This window comes from Pseudorca crassidens, chromosome 2, assembly GCF_039906515.1.
Source record: "Pseudorca crassidens isolate mPseCra1 chromosome 2, mPseCra1.hap1, whole genome shotgun sequence".
Lineage (NCBI taxonomy): Eukaryota > Metazoa > Chordata > Mammalia > Artiodactyla > Delphinidae > Pseudorca > Pseudorca crassidens.
Genome location: NC_090297.1, coordinates 67285357 through 67306454, shown reverse-complemented (window position 1 = coordinate 67306454; position 21098 = coordinate 67285357). Strand labels below are relative to the sequence as shown.

Below are 21098 nucleotides of genomic sequence, written 5' to 3'. Positions count from 1 at the left end.
TTATATTTGGTAGTGTATATATGTCAGTGCTACTCTCTCACTTCGTCCCAGCTTACCCTTCCCCCTCCCTGTGTCCTCAAGTCCATTCTCTAGTAGGTCTGCATATTTATTCCCATCTTGCCCCTAGGTTCTTCATGACCATTTTTTTTTTTTTTAGATTCCAAATATATGTGTTAGCATACAGTATTTGTTTTCCTCTTTCTGACTTACTTCACTCTGTACGACAGTCTCTAGGTCCATCCACCTCACTACAAATAACTCAGTTTCATTTCTTTTTATGGCTGAGTAATATTCCATTGTATATATGTGCCACATCTTCTTTATCCATTCATCTGTCTATGTATACTTAGGTTGCTTCCATGTCCTGGCTATTGTAAAGCCACATGCTTTTAGAAGCAAGATCATAAGAAGTTTTGCAGTTCCTGCCTAGTCAACTGCCATCTAAGATGTCCAGTGACTCTGACTGCTAGGCTGGGAGGAAGCCCAAGCTAGCCACACAGAGAGGCCATGTGGACAGAGATGCCTGACCAGACCTTGGCTGTTGTAGACATCCCAGCCCCTGCTCCAGACATGTCTACTCAGCCTTACCAATTACCTGACTGCAGCTGAATAAAGGACCTCAAGCGAGAACCAGCCAGCTGAGCCCATCAACCCCCAGAACCCTATGAGAGAAAATAACAAATTGCTTCTTTAAGTTACCTGACTTCATCATTAACTAAAGGTGTCACTCAACTTCTCTGCACCCCCAACTTTCTCATTTGTTCAATGAGGATGATCACAGAATTGCTGTGAGGATTAAATACAATTAAATAAGGTAATGTAAGTAGATTTCTTGGCATATGGAAACACTTGGTAAGTATCAGTCACTATGTTATGTCCCTTATTGGGCTATGATCTCTTTGTGTGTAGGCGTTAGGAATGCTCAGTTCCTGATCCCGAGTCTTGTATATAGTAGGTAACAAAGAAATGTTTTCCTAAATGAGTGATAGTGTATGATCGGTAGTGTGTCTCTCCCTATCTCCCCATCCTTCCCTTAAAGTGTTCTTTTGCTTCTGATGTCTGTCTCTGGAGGATACCAACCTTGCCTCCACTACCAATCTCAACCCTGGATCAAAAGAAATTGTTGCTCTCTTCTGATCTTGCAATGTAAACGAAAGTTTACCGCCCCACTGTGGAAAGCGCCTGGGAGGGATGGGAACAAAGTCAGGGTAGGGGAGGACTTTAAGACAACATACAGAGCCGTTAAGTTGTCAGTAAGTGCTGTTCAATGATTTATCTACCCCTCTGAAGGATGTACTTTAAGAAACAAAGTGGAAAAATTCTCCAAAATCTAGAAGAGTGAAATAAGCCTCTGGAACATGTCATCTAACTCTTCTGTCTTTATTAATTGAAAGAAAAAAAAAAAAAAAAGAGCATTTGAGCAGTAAGAAAGCTGGGTGAAAGTTTAGAAGACAATGACCCTTGTCCACCAGCAGAGGGCGAGCTTGGGAGGCAGCCTAGGGCTCAGTTACAGAGTTTGGCTCCTGGAGCAGTTTCCGGTCGGGGTTGTGTTTGGAGACTAGGCGAGTTTTCTTACTGTGGCGGTTTTCAGGGCACTTGTGAGGACACGGATGACAATTCAGGGACTCATTCAGGTACAAACAGAGATAATGTGTGTCTGAGCAGGAGCTGGCAGTAAATGAACCGAAATAAGTGCAGGACAGAGAGGGAGCTTCCACCTTGATTCTCAAAGTGTGGGCTGTGAACCAGCCGCACAGGCTTCATCTGGGAGCTTGTTAGAAATGCAGATGCTCAGGCACCATCCTCGACCTGCTGACTCTGGATTTTAAGAAGATCCCCAGGTGATTCTTCACAAAATAATACCTTGAGAAGCTGCTCTCCTGCCAAGATTGGGGTTTGACCTAACCTATTTCTCCTGGAGTCAGCACTCCCTTCCTACATAAAAAGCTGTCAAGCGGCCATTCCATTTGGAAGTGGCCTGTACCACTGATTCTTTTTTTTTTTAATTAATAGATTTTAAGTTTTAGGTTTACGGGAAAATTGAGCAGATAGTACAGAAAGTTACCATATAATTCCCCTCCCCTGGTTTCCCCTATGATGTCTTTAGGGTGGTACATTTGTTACAATTAATGAAACAATACTGAAGCATTAACTGAAGTCCATAGTTGACATTAAAGTTCATCCTTTGTGTTGTACATTCTATGGGTTTTGACAGTTGCATCATGTCATGGTCCACCATTATAGCATAATACGTAATACTTTCACCCCTCTGAAAATCTCCTGTGCTCTTCCTATCCATTCCTCCCTCTCTCTCTTCCCTAACCCTGGCAACTACTGATCATTTTTTTTTACTGTTTCTATAGAATTGCCTTTCCCAGAATATCACAGTGTTGAACTCATCCAGTGTGTAGCCTTTTCAGACTGGCTTCTTTCACTTAGCAATATGCGTTTAAGTTTCTTCCATGTCCTTTCATGGCTTCGGAGGTCATTTCTTCCACTGATGCTTTTAACACCTATAAGTTTTTGAAATGTTTGAGTGAAATACCATTCAATCATTTTTCAAAACGCTTTGATATATTTCTTTAGAAAGTCCCTTGGAGTAGCTCTGCCTTTTTTCCCTGGACCATGGTTAGCCTCTAACACAGCGGTCCCCAACCTTTTTGGCACCAGGGATGCATTCGTGGAAGACAATTTTTCCACAGACACGTGGGGCGGAGGGAGGGGAATGGTTTAGGCGGTAATAAGAGCGACGGGGAGCCATGGGGGGCGATGGGGAGAGGCAGATGAAGCTTCGCTCGCTCACCCGCCACTCACCTCCTGCTGCGTGGCCCGGTTCCTAAGAGGTTGAGGACCCATACCAGTCTGCGTCCTGGGGGCTGGGGACCCCTGCTCTAACATCCCGTGGAGGGGAGAACAGAGAACTCTGTCCTTGTCTGGATGAGTCACAGAGACTTGGGGACAACTCCATGTCCCCAGCACTCCCCTGCTGGCTCCCTGGAATTCTGCCACTGCAGTGCTGGGCTCTTCATGGCCTTTGGGTATTCAGGGGACCCTTATTAGAGCACAAGTGCCCTTGGGAGGGCATTGAGATATGTAAGAACATTTCAGCAGCGGGCGCACTGTGCCATCGCTCTAACCGCTGTGGGGAGCAAATGGAGGCCCACAGAGGTTAACTTGCCCCAGATCACTGAGGACTAGTTAGTGACAGTCCTGAGCCAGCTGCATGTAACTCCAAAGCCTGGTGACTTCACCCTAGTGGAGGGTGCCAGAGCCTTCAGAATGGGACTCAGGCCAGATGCCTGGTGGGCCAAGTGGAGCCAGGAGAGGAGGGTGGCGTAGTAGGAAAAGAAGTGGACGGTGTCAGAGGCCATTTAGTTCTATTTTGCGGAAACTTGCTTTCGCTGCCTCTGGGAATCTGGTTGGGATCAGCAGTCACTCCAGCTGAGAGCAGCCCACCAGGATGAGGGTGTCAGCTGACTTGTGATGATGGCTTTGCCTGGAGAATTCCAGCAGGTAGAGCATTAGGAGGCATTTTCCCTGCTCTCCTCTGCCCCCACCTTAGTTTTCTTCTGATTAAGTCAGGACACGGGTTAGGCCATATTACCAGTGGGCAGGGTCCTGCCATTCAGGAACTTTCGACGGTTCAGAGTACCAGCTTTCTTGTTCTCTCTGGGCGCCTCAGTTGCCTCATTTTAAATGAGGATGACAAGAGTTTCTGCCTCATAGGACGGCTGCCGAGGATTAAATGAGTTAATACACGGCCCATTTCAAGCACTGCATAAATGTGAGATAATGTTATTTAATGTGGGCCTGGCAAGATTCATTTTCATCCCTTTGTACTTCGTAAAAGCCCCTGTTGGTCAGATTTGAATTTAGAAAGAGTCAGAGGCCCCACCCGTGCTTTTAGCCTAAGTCGTACACTCCAGCGTGTCTACCAGCCTCACTGCACTGGGAGGGAAGGCCTGGCTAACAACAGAGCCACAGGCCTATTTCCCATTTGCTCTCACTCCTGAGCTTTATCCCCTTGGGGAACCTCAGTAGAGGAGGGGTGATGGGGTCATTTCAGCATTGCTGAACACACAACCCTAATAATAATAATACCACCCCATCGCCACCGTAACGTCTGCCCTGGTGCTGCCATTACATAGCTCAAAAGTTCTGCAATGAACCGGAAGTTGGAAGAAGAGAGTGGAAAATCTCAAGTGGAAAATCCCAAGGTGGTCCCAAGGCTTACCACAATTCCAAACCACTAGGACACACCAACTAGAAAGTTCCTTGGCCAGACTCATAACTTTTTTTTTTTCCTGCTAAGTGTTCATTCCAAAGAGTAGAATGCACTTATAAACAGAATCACTGATTCTATAGATGAACAGTGTTATGAGACAGTTCAGAGCAACCAGGCAGAGCGATACACTGTCATTATCCACACATCCGGGAAACTCATCTGCATAGTCAGGCTAAGGGCAGAATTTCAGCTAAGAGGCTTCTGGGAGGAAAAGGCAAGAGCAAACCCGTGCATTTCACTTCTGTTAACGTGTGTTTAGCTTGGCTGCTGAAATGTTGGGTTAACACAGGAAAGCGTTTCCATTTCACACCAGGGAGTCAGTCTAAGCACACACCCTCCTTGAGATGAAAATAAACTATAATAATACCTACTGAATAGGATTGTAAAGATTAATACAATTAATACAATCCTGAATAGGACTGTAAAGATTAATACAATGACATGGGTAAAGCATCTAGTTCAGTTCCGGGCACATTTTAAGTGCTCAAAAAATAACAGCTATTATTCAGATAGTTATGTATCCTGTACGATTTTAACTGCATGAAGATAGGTACAACCAAGACTGGAAGAACAGACATCAGAGTGTTATCTCTGGGTGGTTGGTTAGTCTTTGTTTTACATTTTCCTGTATTGTCTCATACCTATATAATTCCTACTTCTATAATCAGAAAAAATATACATAATTTTGAAAAAAACCATAACAATGTATTGAACATCATACGCAGGCTTATACATATATAAGGCACATTTCAAGGATTTCAGCCAATCCTCCCAACAAGCACTGAGGTAGCAATTTTTTCTTTTTTTTAACTGAAATATAGTTGACACACAATATTAGGTTCCTTTCAGGTGTACTACGTAATGCTTTAACACTCGCATACATCATGAAATGATCACCATGATGAGTCTAGTTACCATCTGTCCTCATACAAATTTATTACGATATGACTGACCATATTCCCTATGCTGTGTGTTATATCCGTGACTTATTTACTAGACAACTGGAGGTTTGTACATCTCAATCCTCCTCACTTATTTTGCCCACTCCCCACCCCCTCCCTTCTGGCAACCACCTGTTGGTTCTCTGTATCTATGAGTCTGTTTTTGTTTGGTTGGTTTTTTAGATTCCACATATAAGTAGATCATGAGGTATTTGTCTTTCTTTGTCTGACTCATTTCACTCAGCAAAATACCCTCTAAATCCATCTATGTTGTTGCAAATGACAAGATTTCTTTTTTTTTTTTTTAATGGCTGGAGGTAGCTATTTTCCACCTATATTTTATAGAAGAGGAAATTGAACTCTGTAGAATCAAATGACTTGTCTTGGACTTATAAAGCCAGGCTCTAAATACAGGCCTGTGCCACGAAGTGACTATAACCAGGGCTTCACAAATGGGGTGGGAGCTGGGGATGGTGGTTAGAAACCCCAACTCCTCCTTCATATTCCTTCTCTCTCTCTCTCTCTCTCTCTCTCTCTCTCTCCTCTCTCTCTCTCTCTCTCTCTCTCTCTCTCTCTCTCTCTCTGTCTCTCTCTCACACACACACACACACACACACACACACACACAGTGACAACCTTCCCTTCCTTAGCACACTGTGTTGGATACTGAAGGTACAGATCATTAATTCGATGGGGGGAAAAGTAGGCTTGGGAACAGAAGATAGGGTGGTAATAGAGGAAGCACATACAGACTTACCCCTAAGCTGTGGACATGAGTTTGCACCTGGTCTTTAGTGGTGTTGTGTATGGTAGCCAAGCAGATCCTCAAAGGACCTGCCTCTCAGAGCAATCAGCTATAGTATGCAAAAACATCAGCCTAACTAACTGAACGGGATTTTTTTCAGCCATAGATGGTCCCAAGCATCAGACACACATCAGTCTCTGTGATACAGAAGGGCTGGTGAGGCATCTATGGGCTGGAAAACCACCCGTAGGCCTGAATGGGCTTCAAACAGAGTCGCAGGCCTGACAGGTACACAAAAAACACTCACTGTGCTTTCAGCCAGGCTTATTACTCTGAATCTCTGGGAAAAATCATACATCTGTATTTGTCTTTGCCAAATTTCAAATGAAATGCTTGCCTGTAATTTGGATGGGGCTGTACAAATGATTGAGTCCCTTCAGGGCATAAATGAATCAACAGCGGCTCGTTCCGTGTTTGTAGCATCTTTGTTGTTCTGGTCAGGTTTAAAGCAGTGCTTGTTTTGGAGGGCTGGATGTGTTCTCTTGCACACAAGCCAAACTGATATTAGAATCTTCTAAATCGCTGTACCCAGGGACAAATCAAGATCACGCTTGATCTTTGCAAACTCCTTCCAGCAGAATGCAAAAGACTGTCTTCGTAGACATCTCACTTGAAGGTCGCCGGTTCATAAATGAAAGGGGCACTTGCATATTTTTGGAAGTGCGTCATGAATTTTAGCATTGGTTGAAACTATCCAGTCATCATGTTGATGACTCTTTCTCACTCCAAAGTTCTAGTTAAGCCTCTTATCTGACACTTTCTAAAACCTGTCTGAATGGGACCCACAGTGGGGAAGGAAGTTTTGCTTTACTTTAGGAAGATCGTATGGATGATTTGAATTCATATTTACCCAAAGGCCAGGGATAGACTGGTTGGCCGTCTAGAGTCCTGAACTCACCCATCCTGGGTTATAAGCAAAGGAGAAAGGCATGACGGAGCAGGAATTTATGGGCTTGAATGAAATGTGATTGAAAAATGGGTGACCCTAAAGTAGATAATATTTTATAACCTTTTATAGCTTAGGAAACACATTTATGTGTGTTACATCATTTGATGCTCACAAAACCCTCTAAGTAGGATTTGGCAGATACATTATTTTCTCTGTTTCACAGAGGAGGAATCTGAAGTTGAGTGACATGCCCAGGGTCACACTAATCTATGACCAAGGTGAACATCCAGCTTTTTCGACTCCAGACAGCATAAGTGATGCGCTTTAAAGACGTCGCCGTGGGAGGCTCTGCATGAGTGCAACAGTGCTGTCACTGCTGCAAACAGTTCGGACCCCATAGGCCTAAGTTCAGATATTTGCCTTCAGACCCAGTTTAAAAAGTTCCCAAAGGAGAACAAAGATCATAATTTTGTGGTTGTTTGCACACAGTAGTTGACAAAAAAGATGTTTCTCTTTACCCTACACCTTATTTATCACACTTGGCCATTTGGGGGTTTCAAAGAATATTCTACTACCACTGAGAGCAATTAAAAAAAAAGACATTGAAAAGGATATTTTCCCCAGCACTTCCAAGCAAGTTCGTGACCTTTCCGGACTGTCCCAGAGACCCTGCCAGTACTCTCGGACCTTAAGTTCACGGGCAAGGTCAAGTGTGGGATAATCTGGTGGGGTGCTGCCACCTTGAAGCCTGAACCTCAATCAACATTGCTGACTGGCAGCAGTGAGCGCTCATCTCCCTTGTGTGTGTGTGTTTTTCTTTTTTTTTAAGGTTTTGCCCTCTTGTGTTTTAATGGCGTGTTCACACAACTGCCAATTTCTAATAAGCAGGGAGCCCCTAAAGGGCCCCGACCACCCCTTCCTCTTCTCTGGATCTCCCCTCACCCTCGGCCTTGCAGAGGCCCTAATTCAGAGGTGGTGCAGGAAAGATGCCCTTGTTCCTCAGTTCAAGAGTATCCCCAGGAACCTTATTTGCAGCCTGGACACTGGCTGGAAGATCAAAATAAACAAAAATGTAAGACAATCCACGGAATACTTAATATTGTTAAGATGTCAATACTACAAAAGTGATCTACAGATTTAATGCAATCCCTATCAAAGTTCCAATGACATTTTTTTGTTGTTGTTGCAGAAATAGAAATATCCACCCTAAAATTCATGTGGAATCTCAAGGGACCCTGAATAGCCAAAGCAACCTTGAAAAAGAACAAAGTTGGAGGGCTCTTACTTCCTGATTTAAAAACTATTACAAAGCTACAGCAATCAAAACAGTGTGGTACTGGCATAAAGTCAGTAACTTAGACCAATGGAATATAATATAGAACCCAAAAATGAACTCTCGGATACACGGTCAAATGATTTTTGAAAAGGGTCCAAGACCACTCAATGGGGAAAAAACAGTCTTTTCAATCAGTGGTGTTGGGACAACTGGTGATCTCCATGCAAAGAATAGAGTTGGACCCTTACATTACACTGCTTACAAAAATTAGGTCAAAATGGATTAAAGACCTAAATGTAAGAGTGAAAACTGCAAAATTCTTAAGAAAAAACAGGGGAAAAACTTCATGACACTGGATTTGATAATAATTTCTTGGACATGATACCAAAAGCACAGGAAACAAAAGCAAAAATAGATAAATTGGATTATATCAAAATTAAAAACTTCTGTGACTCAAAGGACACAATCAAGAGTAAAAAGGCAACCTATGTAATGGGAGAAAATATTAGCAAATCATATATCTGATAGGGGGTTAAAATCCAGAACATACCCCAGACTCCTACAATGCAACAACAAAAACCAAATAACCTGGTTAAAAAATGGGCAAAAGACTTGAATAGACATTTCTCCAAAAAAGACATACAAATGGTCAACAAGCACATGAAAAGATGCTCAACATCATTAATCATTAGGGAAATGCAAACCCAAATCACAATGAGATACCACTTCACACCCATTAGGATGGTTACTATCAAAAAAACAGACAATAAGTGTTGGCGAGGATGTAGAGAAACTGAAACCATGATGCACTGCTGGTGGGAATGTAAAATGGTGCAGCCACTATGGCTGGCAGTATGTATGCATATGTATTGATTCCTCAAAAAATTAAAAATAGAATTACCATATGATCTAGCAATTTCACTTCTGTGTATATACCCAAAAGAGTTGAAAGCAGGATCTTGAAGAGCAATCTGTACATGTACATTCATAGCACCATTATTTACAATAGGCAAAAAGTTGAAGTAACCCAAGTGGCCATCAATGAATGAATGGATAAACAAAATATTATTCATCTTTAACAAGGAAGGAAATTTTAACATATGCTACAACATGAATGAACCTTGAGGACATTATGCTAAATGAAATAAGCTAGTGACAAAAGGACAAATCTGTCTGATTCCACTTATGTGAGGTACGTAGAGTAGTCAATTCATAATGACAGAAAGTGGAACAGTGGTTGTCAGGGGGCGGGGGACAGGGAAATGGGGAGTTTAATAAGTGTAGAGTTTCAGTTTTGCAAATTGAAAAGAGTTCTGGAGATTGGTTGCACAACAATATGAATACACTTAACATGACTGAAGTGTACACTTAAAATCAGTTAAGATGGTAAATTTTATGTTCTGTAAATATACAGAACATGATAAAATATTACCATCATTTTTAAAAAAACTAGAACAATCCTCCCAATTCCATTTTGTAAAAAAGTAGTTGATTATGTAAAAGTCTGAGCTCCTAAAGTGGTTTGTTTGGTGGGAGAAGGCTGTTTAGATTTCTGGTACATGAGTGCCCATCAGGAACCACCTGGAACTGCCACAGTCCCAGGTGCTGCCACACAAAACCATTTCCCCCTGCCTACCCCCATCTTGTTGATAAAGGCTCCTGAGTTGAGATTCAGAAAGTCAGTCCCGGGGGTTAGGGCCCACCCTTGGCAACTGCGCCAGGGAATTTCTTCTCTGACTCTGGTTGCAAATAGGAAATGCAAGGGAAGGTGAGCAACTGTCCTTTAAGTATTTAGATACCATCTAAGGAAATTAATTAAAACAGAGACTCAGAAGGAGGTCAGACTAACTCCCAGGGAACACACAAGTACCATTACCCCTAATCAATGTTGCAGTGTTAGAGATGGATGGAGATAGGGCCCCCCAAATCTTAGTCCTACCAGTAGTTGTCACTTGCCAGTGAGTTGGCACTTACTAGCTGTGGGGCTGTGGGCAAGTCATGTAATCTCTCTGGGCTTAACTCATCACCTTTCCCATGAAGAAAATACCTCCTTTCTCTATCTAAAAGGTTATTAAAAATATATCAAATGAAATAACATATATAAAAATGCTTTTAAAACTAGTCTAAAGAGATCTCTATATAAATATTAATTCTTGTAGGCTCTGGAATCTTTGTTTAATAAATGGGGACAATTGTTTCCCTCTTCCTTGGACTTTGTAAAATTAGAGATAATGTGTGTAAAGTGTGTAGCCCAGGACTTAGCCCAGAGTAGGCTCAATAAATGATGGAACAATATTTTTTACTTCCTGCTGTTCCCCTGTGAGTGGCCTCCTAGTGAAGAGGGTGGGACATATATCTGATTCTGGGATGGTCATAGGGGTGCATATATCTGATTCTGCCTGTCCAGCAACCTTTCTCCTTGCCTTCTTCTAAGGGCATCCTATTTTTCTTTGGGTAATTCCCTTCCCTATCTTTTCATGGTTCAGGTGTGGTGCCCATTCTCCCTCCTTTCTTCCCATCCTTGCCCTGGTCCTCCAGGCTGGACCAGGATATTCCTGGATATCCACAGTGATTGGTTCAGTGATGAGCCCAGGACCTGATAATCCAGGATAATGAAACAAAATCCTGGGTGTTTTGCTGGAGAATAGAAACACTTTTCTGTGAGATCACTTAGATGGTAGAATATAAGCCTGTAACAGGAAGAAAATGAGGCCGACGCAAAGAAAGAATATCCAAGAGATGGAGAACGTCAGATCACCGATGAACAAATTTGAATACGTGGATCCAACCAAGTGCGAGCTGCTCTTGGAAGTTTTAGTTACTTGAACCCATAAATCCACCACCAGCATTCCCACCCTCCACCCTTCTTTTGGCATGCATGCTGAGTTTCTGCCATTTGTAATAGAAAGTTTTATTTAATGTAATTGAGGAAGGCATAGACTTCGAATTTATCCCCCGGCCTCGATGATGTCCCCTACTTTTCTTCTGCTGTGATCCCCATAACAACACTCACCCTACGTCCGAACTCTTCCCCTTGCTTCACTTCCTGAGGATAGCCATCAATCAGGAAACCCTTGGTGTTTCTGAGGTTGGCCACCATGGCCTCCTTCAGGAGCTCCAGAACGATGCCCTGGAGCAGAGGGAGAGCAGTCAGGACGCGAGCTCTTCCACAGAACAACACTGGAGTCAGCACAGTTCTCCCGAGCCATCCCATCATGGGAGGGAGAGAGATAACAGGAAGATGTTGAGAACAAACTTATGGATACCAAGGAGGGAAGGGGACGGGAGTGGGGTGAATTGGGGGACTGGGATTGACATATATACACTACTATGTATAAAATAGATAACTAATGAGAACCCACTGTATAGCACAGGGAACTCTACTCAACGCTCTGTGGTGACCTAAGTGGGAAGGAAAACTAAAAAAGAGGGGATATATGTATATGTATAACTGATTCACTTTGCTGTACAGCAGAAACTAACACAGCAGTGTAAAGCAACTATACTCCAATAAAAATTAGTTTCAAAAAGATTAACAGCAGGCAGCAATATACTGTATTTCATCAACTCCAAATCTCACCCTCCCCCCATTTTAATGTTTATGGAACTGGTAGGTACCTTACAGTCAGTACTGGGTCATAGTTTAATAGTGTTTTTTTCTTACCGGTATATTTTTATTGGTTATATTTTACTGAGGTGTCTAAAAATAATGACATCTTAGATTAGGTGAAATATAGTGCTATATTTCATACAGTAGCACTCCTTGAATTAGGCCTAATGCCAGTTTAAAACTAGACAAAACACAGTATAAAATGTGCTTCACTGTTGATTTGTTCCAGTAAATATTTTATAAAATTTGACACGCACTGACTTGAGGACACTTTCAGTAGATATGAAGTAGCACTTTCTAGCAATATCACTTTGTTAAAAAATTTGGTTTAACTTGCACTTATGGAAAATAAGGAAGGACGGATACATGGAAGCTTAGGAATGGATGTAGGAAAATGCCACCAGCTGCCCAAACTGGGGGGAATTCCTTGTGTTCTCTGGGTCCCAGGCATCCTCTGACTTTTGGCAGGGACTTGGGGAATGCAGCCATCGTAAGGGCGGTCAGAAACTATCCCTAGATAATAACGAATTAAATCTGCATGAAGCTTACCTTCTAGTGAAAAAGACAGATAATAGACGAACAAGTAAATATATAGAAATAATCAGCTAGAGAGAACTACTAGGAGCAAAATTAAAGCAGGTCAGAAGAAGCAGAATGTTACAGGTGCTATTTTAGAGGGGGTGCTCAGCAAGGGTCTCTTTGATAAATTGTGATATTTAAGTAGAGATCTGGATGAAATAAAGGAGCAAACTATATGCATATATGAAGGAAGAGGGCTCTGGCTAAGGAAAGAGCAAGTGCAAAGGCCCTGAGGCAGGAACAGCCTGGCCTGTGAGAGGAACAATGAGGAAGTGACTGGTTGGCTGAGAGTAAACGTGAGAGTGGTGGGGAAACAGCGTCAGAGAGCAAGCTGGAGTCCAGAGCCACGGGAAGGACTCTGGATTTCATTCTAAGTGTGGTGAGGAGCTGTTGGAAGCTTCTGGGGAAGGGGATAAACGTTTTCAAGAAATCACTCTGGCTGCTGTGAAAAGAGTAAACTGTGTGGGGAAAAGAGTGAACAGAAGGAGGCCCACTGAGAGTCATCTGCAATGGTCTGTTTCCTTTCATGAGGACCATTCTGGCTTCCAGGTGGGAAACAGACTGTAGCTGGTTGAAGAGGAAGCATAAATCTCTGTTAGCTAATAGGGGCTGCATTGTAGGAGCCCTGACTACAGAGCCTAGTGTGGGACCTAGTCTGGAAGGGATGAATGTTTTTTGATACCAGTGGCATCTAGCTTCTCAGAGGCGGACAGTGACTTGAAAACAAACAAAAAAAGGTAAATAAAAGGGATATATATATATATATATATATTTTTTTTTGTGGTACACGGGCCTCTCACTGTTGTGGCCTCTCCCGTTGCAGAGCACAAGCTCCAGACGCGCAGTCTCAGCGGTCATGGCTCACGGGCCCAGCCGCTCCGCGGCATGTGGGATCTTCCCGGACCGAGGCACAAACCCGTGTCCCCTGCATCGGCAGGTGGACTTTCAACCACTGCGCCACCAGGGAAGCCCAAAAGGGATATTCTTTACTTCAGCCACACAGGGAAGATACCAAATTTCAAGTTAATGTCATTATACCTCTCAGAACTAGACCAAAATGTTGTTTTTTATTTTCCAGTGGGTTCTAATTCTAAGTTCTGCTGCACCAAGCTCACTTCTGCTTTGAAGATTTTAACTCTAAAGCGGGGACCCATATTAGAAGAAAATATGAAACAAGGTAACATTCAAGGGGCTGGCAGAGCAACAAGACAGAAGGAACCTGGGCCTGGACAACTTGATCTGGCAGATGGGTCTCTGCTGCTGACCTCCTGCCTACCTCTGGACTGTTACATAAGAAAGAAATGAAATACAGCTATTGTCCTTTTTGGGTTTCTTTGTTTCAGAAGCTTAGATTAATTGCAACACTCCCAAATCTCTCCCCAGCCAGAGAAGGCAGCTGTTGCTTACTGAGGGCACCAGCTCTCCACGTTCCATGATGTTTCCGATCAATTTGCTTCTTTCAGATTCTGATGACAGCTCATTCCGCAGGAGCTTGCCAGTCGAGAGATGTGTAAATCCATATTTTTCCACCAACTTTTTACACTGTGTGCCTTTGCCAGAGCCTGGGCCACCTAGAAAAGAAGTCGTGTATCAGACATCCATCCCAAATCTGGTGCCTCATTTGGGGCTACAGTCACCATGGTGAGCAGGCCTCAGTGCTTCATCCACCAGCATGGACTGAACAGTGATGATTTACTGGGAGCATGTCCAGAGCTGTGGATACAGTGGAGAATGGGACACAGATCTTGCCCTCAAAAGCTTACTGTCCATGGACGGCAGATGGTGTTGTAGACAAAACACAGCAGTCACTATAGGTGGTCTAGTGGGGAGGAGTTCCAGCTGTTACAGGGGGCAGAGCAGGGGTCCACAATCCCAATTTGGTAGACATGCATGTCAGAGAAGTTTCCTGGGACACTGAATCCGCTCATGTGGACGGACCACAGTGCCTGATACACCGTGAATGTTCAACAAATGCTAGTCATTACTTTTTTTTTTTTTTTTTTGCGGTACGCGGGCCTCTCACTGCTGTGGCCTCTCCCATTGTGGAGCACAGGCTCCGGACGTGCAGGCTCAGTGGCCATGGCTCACGGGCCTAGCTGCTCCGCAACATGTGGGATCTTCCGGGACCAGGGCACGAACCCGTGTCCCCTGCATCGGCAGGCAGACTCTCAACCACTGCGCCACCATGGAAGCCCGCTAGCCATTACTTTTAAAATAAATTGTTTTCAAATTTATGGTTACCAAAGCGGCAAGAGGAGGGGGATAAATTAGGAGTTGGGGATTAACATATACACACTACTATATATAAAATAGATAACCAACAACGACCTACTGTATAGCACAAGGAACTATACTCAATATTTTATAATAACCTATAAGAGAAAAGAATCTGAAAAAGAGAAGATAAATATATAACTGAATCACTGCGCTGTGCACCTGAAGCTAGCACAACATTGTAAATCAACTATATTTCAATAAAAAAATTGTTTTCATTTTCAAACACAAACCTACAGAAGAGTTATGAATACAAAGAACTTTCTGAAACATTTAAGAATCAGTGGCCAACCTGATGCCTCATGGCTACAGAACACTTTAATGTCATTTCTTCCGGACAAGGAACCAAACACATCCTCCTAAATAACTACATCTTCAGACCCCATTCACATTTCAGTGGAATTGTCCCAGTCATCTCAATAATGTCCTCTGAAGCCGATGGATCAAGTTCAGAATCATGTGCTGCCTTTGGTTGTCATGTCCTTTTGGTCTTCTTCCCGAAGGAACGGTTCCCCTGTGTTTCCCTGACACTTTTGAAGATTATAAATAGTTATTTTATAGAATGTCCCTCAATATGAATTTTTCTGTTGTTTTCTAGCTATTATTACTGATGATCTCCCATAGTCCTTTGATGAACATTACATCTTGACTCTTTCCTTGCCCCTCCCTAAGTTCAACTAGTTGCTAAGTTGTAAGCTTTTACATCTTGAAAATAATAATAGCTAACCTTTGCCAGGTGCTTACTGTACTGGTCACTGCTCTAAGCATTTTGTGTATATTAATTTTAAATGATCTTAAGAGAGGCAGGCACTGGTATTATTCCCATTTTACAGATGGGGAAGCGGAGGCACTGAGAAGTTAGCTGCCTTAGGTGGCAAGAGCAAGTAAGTAGCAGTCTAGGATTCGAAGCCTGGACTCTGGCTCTCAGAGGTGTTCCCACCTCTCGCAGCTGCTGCGCCCAGATTCACCTCCATGGTTCAGGTCCTTACGCTCTCGGTGTACAGCAGCCATCCTGCCTCTGCGTTGGGCAATGGGTGAGGCTTTGAGGTCCAGCAGACCTGCTAGCAGGATGATGTGCCTGAAAAGCATGTCACCACCCAGCTCAGAGCATTCAGTGGCTTGCCATTCCTCACAGAATGAAATCCCAACTTCTTAGAGTGGCATTTCTAGCCTCTAGAATCTAGTTCCATCCAACCTCTCCAACATTTTTCTTCATTTCTTATCCTCACCCAACATTGTTATGTCCAACTGTAGACTGTTCCTTCCTCGAGACATACTTTGTAAAAAAAACTTTACTTTGAGATAATTGCAGATTCACATTCGTAAGAATAATATAGAGAGATCCCATGTATCCTTTACCAATTTTCCCTTGTGGTGACATCTTGCAAAACTACAGCATAATATCACAACCAGAATATTAGCATTGATGCCATGAAGATATAGAACATTTCCATCACCACAAGAATCCCTCATGTTTTCCTTTTATAGCCACACCCACTTCTCTCCTACACACAACCCCTCCATCCTTAACCTCTGGCAACCACTAAATCTGTCTATAACTATGTCATTCTGAGAAAATTATATAAAAGGAACCATAGACATCAAGATATGCTTTTCCAGTGTGCTTTTGCTATTCTAGGGTCCTCAGCCTGGAAGGCTTTTGCTTCCCCCTCTAACTATCAAGGTCCTCTTTATCCCTTAGGCCTGGACCCAGTGCTGTCCCCTTCTGGCATCAGCTTGTCCCCCTCACCTCCCTTGGGGAGAGTGATGTAACCAGGGCTTGGGTGCCCTTGGCCTTGTCTTATGCTTGATCTAGGTCTCCCACTCGACCTTCTGCCCCACAGTGCCTATAGCACAGCCCCTGTACACTGTAGGTGCTTCTTAATGCCTAGAGGATTCCCTGTTAAAAGGAAATATTGAACTGAAATGTAAAACACAGTTGAGGTTGTTAGCATAGCAATGACAATTTACAACTTGTTCTCCAATTTTCCTGGCTGGCCTCTCTTCACATTCAAAACTCCTTTCTCAGAACAATTGGCAAGACCCCTCTTGAGGGGCATTAGTTGTGGTCCCTCATCAGTAGAAGGGCCTCTTACTCCCTCTCCTGTGCCTTGGCAGGAAATCCAGGAAAGGTGCACGTTTTCTGACTTCTGCTCATCCGTACGGCTGCTCTCAGCCCAATGGGGTGGGTTCAGACCCCTCACAGTATTGTCATGGATGGCCTAGATGTAGTAGGGAAACAGCAATTACAAAGACTTGCAAAAACAATGCAGACCATCTAACAGGAGCGGCCGATTGCCAGCTGATGCTACGTTTGCTCCGAGCACTGTGACTCCTGTCTCCTGAGATAATGGAAATGGAGAGTGGAAACAAGCGAAGGCCACTCAGGGGAGAAGGGCTTCCAGATAAAGAAGGAAGGGGAACAAAGGGCTAGGCTCCTGCAGCGGCCGGATTTACCTAGAAACTCTTTTGCTGGGATGGCTGGAAACCAGTCACATGGGAAAGATATTTTCAGACTTGGCTTACAGGGCAAAAATGCTGCGTTCCAATTATTTTCTTCCTTCAGCAACCTACTAATATGACTATTACAGTTTTTGCTCCTCTAAAATGTTATTTAATAAATCTCAACACAAAGGCAATTAAAAAAGCTTCAGCTCAAATTAACCGCAGCTGTGTGTGAAACGGCAGCCACTGCCCCAGTTAGAAACCTTTCGAGGGAGCGACAGCTGCAAATTCTTAACATTCTTGGGCAAAGGGTGCAGGCACAGCGGAATTTTAAGTAATCTACACAATGGTTTGATTCTTCCCACGGCTCCAAACCCGAGAACAAAGTGATTATTATCACTGCCATGAAGGCACAAAAACTGCTAGGAGATGTATGAATTTTCATACACTGTCTCTGACATTTCTTTGAGGCCTTCACTTATGACTTTTAAATGAAAAGCACTGGAGCCTTGATATCCTTCTGGGATAATTTGTTACATGGGAAAAACTCTTTCAAGGTGCCACATATCTGAACAAGTGGGCTGTGTTCTCCGGTGACGAGACGGCTGACAGAGATGAGTAGCTGTCACATTTACTGTCATCTCCCTGATTTTTCCTGTATCACTACTCAAGGCTCAACCCCTGAACACACCTATACACAATACTGCGTGCTGTGATTCAAAAAGACAGCCTGGGGTAGGAGGTTCCATTTCGAAAGGGTCTGTCAACCTTCAAGAAAAAAAAAAGTGAAAATTCTTTATTCTCAACCAATGTGATTGAAATTTTTTTCCATGTGAGGCCAAAGGTGCTATATTGTGAGAAGTGTAGATACTGGGAACGTCCAGCTCAGTGCATCCCTTCCCTTAACGCTGCACCGAAGGACGGGGAAGAAGAGCCTGCAGGAGATTTGCGAGCCCAGGGTCCATGGCTGGATTCTCCCTCGCGCATTCTCCTTGGTACCTGGTGTTCTCTGAGGTGGAAGTGAAACAAGGTGCATCACCTGAGCATGCCCGCCTGAGCCACCTTTGCCAGCGTGCTTTTTATCTTCTGGGGCAGCCCTCTCAGGGGACAGCTCCTGGATTCATTAGCTGGGCTCTGCAGGAGAAGACCTGCCTCCTATGTGACTTTGCAGGGTGCCTGGCCTCAGGGCAAAAAGAACAAAACGGCAAAGCTGGTGTGTTAGAGCACATTCTGCACTCAGAAAGAAAGCCCAAGTAAATACTGATGGCAGGTTGATAATTAGCTGGATCCCAAATACAAACAGATGCATGGACGTAAGTTTCTATTACACTTAACAGTGTTTTGAATAGTAATGGTGTAGAGCAGGCTCTAGTGTCCTTGGTTGACATTTTATTGTATCTCGTTAACCGTAGGCTGTAACCTGGAACTAAGCATGAGGCCTATTAATACTGCTCTTCATTTGACAAACATCTGTTGGGCAGCTACTGGGGTCAGACACTGTGCTAAAAGCTGGGAAGCGAAAGATTCAGAGGCCCTGTCTTCTATCAGAGAACTCACCCTCTAAGGGGAAGCCGACAGGTGAGCCCAGCATCACAGCAGTGTGAGGGGGCTACAAGCCAGGCCTGTCAACACCCCTGCAGGGGCGCTGGGCTGGACTCCTCGCTCAGGCAGGGGAAAGCACGTATGATTACCTTTGCTAACACTGGGGAAGTGTGGAAAAGAAGAGCAGAAGGCTGAGCTTGGTATCTTCAGCAAAGTGACTTGGAACATGAAAAGGTCTTGCAGAGAACGGTGGGACAGGGAGCATGGTGTACTGGGAAGGGCACAGGACAGATGGGTCAAGTAATAACCCCTGGCTCTACCACTTACTAGTCTAGTGGTTCTGGGTGAGTCTTAACTTCTCTGAGTCTTAGTTTCCTCATCTGTAAAATGGGGGGAAATAAGAACCAACTCTCTGCCTCATTCTACCTTGCTCTCCCTCCTCCTCATCTTCCATTCCTGACCAGTCAATAAGCTACTTTGAAAAGTTGAGTCTACATTCGAAAAGTTTCTGAAATCTGTCCCTTTGTCCCAAATCTCCCTTGTCACATCTCTCTGCCAAAAAAAGTTGGTGCTTGATAAATGCTACTTATAACGAGAGGAGGTTACTCATCCCGTTAGCTCTTCCTGAGTTACATCTGCAGGGTGTCATCCAGCATATCAAGGTTGGAATCCAACATAATCCAGGGCTTCCCTGGTGGTGCAGTGGTTGAGTGTCCGCCTCTGATGCAGGGGACACAGGTTCGTGCTCCAGTCTGGGAAGATCCCACATGCCATAGAGCAGCTGGGCCCGTGAGCCATGGCCGCTGAGCCTGCGCGTCCGGAGCCTGTGCTCCGCAACGGGAGAGGCCACAGCAGTGAGAGGCCCGCGTACAGCAAAAAAAAACAAACAAAAAAAACATAATCCAACAACAAGTATGGGGACTAGCCATCACTCCGAGACGTCCAGACCACTTGCAGGTAATTAAGATATATATTAGTGTGTGTGTTCACACACACACACACACACACACACACACACACACACACACATTTGACTGTACATTTACAAATATATGTATCTGGTTTGGAAAACTCATAAAGTTTATTTTCTCTAAGGCAAAGCAGAGGGGACAGCATTCTACAGGTTCTAATGTCATCAACAAAGCTTTGCAGGCCTTAATTCCCATCCCACCCCAGCCTCACTCTTCTCTAAACCTCTTTAGCACCAATAACCTTCATCACTAACCCACTTTCAGCTCGCCTTTGATCTGGATGAACTTGAGAGTTCATCATTACTTGGGTCTGTCCTCCCACCCTGCTCACGTCTTCTTCTTCTCACTGGCTCTTTTCTCTTGACCTCACTTCTTCTCGACTTGTTCTCTGTTCTCACTGTGACCTCATCGAGTAGGTCCATTCCCTTCGGGCTCCACTCACCTCCCTGACCAGCTGGACACCAGGCCCTTTCAAGTAACTCTGAATCCTTTGCACCCTTAGAATTCTATTGTGCCTGTGATGAGAACCACCAGCCTGCTCTCTGCCCAACCCACCATTTACTTGATTTGCATCTAGTCTGGGTAGCTAAGAATTCCATACGAAGGTCAGAAAACCGAGCCAACTGGGCTTCTATCTAACTTCATAATAGCTTTTAATGCTTCTTGGCAGATAATCTTCTTTTGCTGATACCAAATTCGATGTCCAAGGATGGATTCTAATATATTTCCCCATTGTCCATAAATCCTCAAACATACTCTTATTCCTCTCACTTTTAACAGGCATTTACATCTTCCTATTATTCACTAAGAAGGTGAAGATTATCTTCTTTCCTCAACATTTTCAAAATATGTGTATCTTCATCCTTTGTCCTCCATCTCTCCTTTCTCTCATTTGGAAGATGCTATACAACTAGTCAGCCTAAGGCTAACTTCTCTGCTTTGGCTCTCATAGCACCTCAGCGTTTTCCTCCATAGCATTTTTCACAGAATATAATTACTATCTATCTGTCTGTCTATCAATCTATCTATCTATCTGTCATCTATTATCTATATATCCATCATCTATATCTTTCACCTATCTCTTATCATCTATCATATCTATCAATTATCTATCATCTATATCTAACCATCATCTATATCTACCTATCATCTACCCATCTACTGTCGCTATCACCTATCCTATCTATCTATCTATCTATCATCTGTAGTTTACTTTAAGTCTGTCTTCCGTATTAGACTTTACAGGATATGAGTATGCTTTGCTTACCACAGTGCCCAACATAGTGCCTCAAATACCGTTGTCTACTGTGTTTATAAGTTGTCTACATTATAATAGTGACTGAAATAGTAAATACTTTAATGGTGAATGGATCCTTTCTTCCTGCCTGCTCCAAAAACTTGATCCTCTCTTTCTAGTCCACATTAAATTCATTCCTCTCTGTTGGCACCATCTCTTCTGTAAACAACATGCTTAGCTCTTC

The 21098-nt window shown here is 43.6% G+C and overlaps 1 protein-coding gene and 1 long non-coding RNA gene across 4 annotated transcripts in view; one reads left to right on the top strand and one right to left on the bottom strand.

The window, feature by feature from the left end:
• The window catches only part of AK5 (adenylate kinase 5), a 238211-nt gene that overhangs the window by 18268 nt on the left and 198845 nt on the right, over positions 1-21098 (bottom strand). For all 3 annotated transcript variants that reach the window (XM_067726621.1, XM_067726620.1, XM_067726622.1), the window contains 2 exons: positions 13793-13956; positions 11210-11326 (listed from right to left, as the gene is read on the bottom strand). In XM_067726621.1, the coding sequence (XP_067582722.1) occupies positions 11210-11326; positions 13793-13956 (281 nt within the window). The remainder of the gene's footprint in view (positions 1-11209; positions 11327-13792; positions 13957-21098) is intronic.
• The window catches only part of LOC137218892 (uncharacterized), a 110819-nt gene that overhangs the window by 14075 nt on the left and 75646 nt on the right, over positions 1-21098 (top strand). The gene's annotated exons all lie outside the window — the stretch shown is intronic.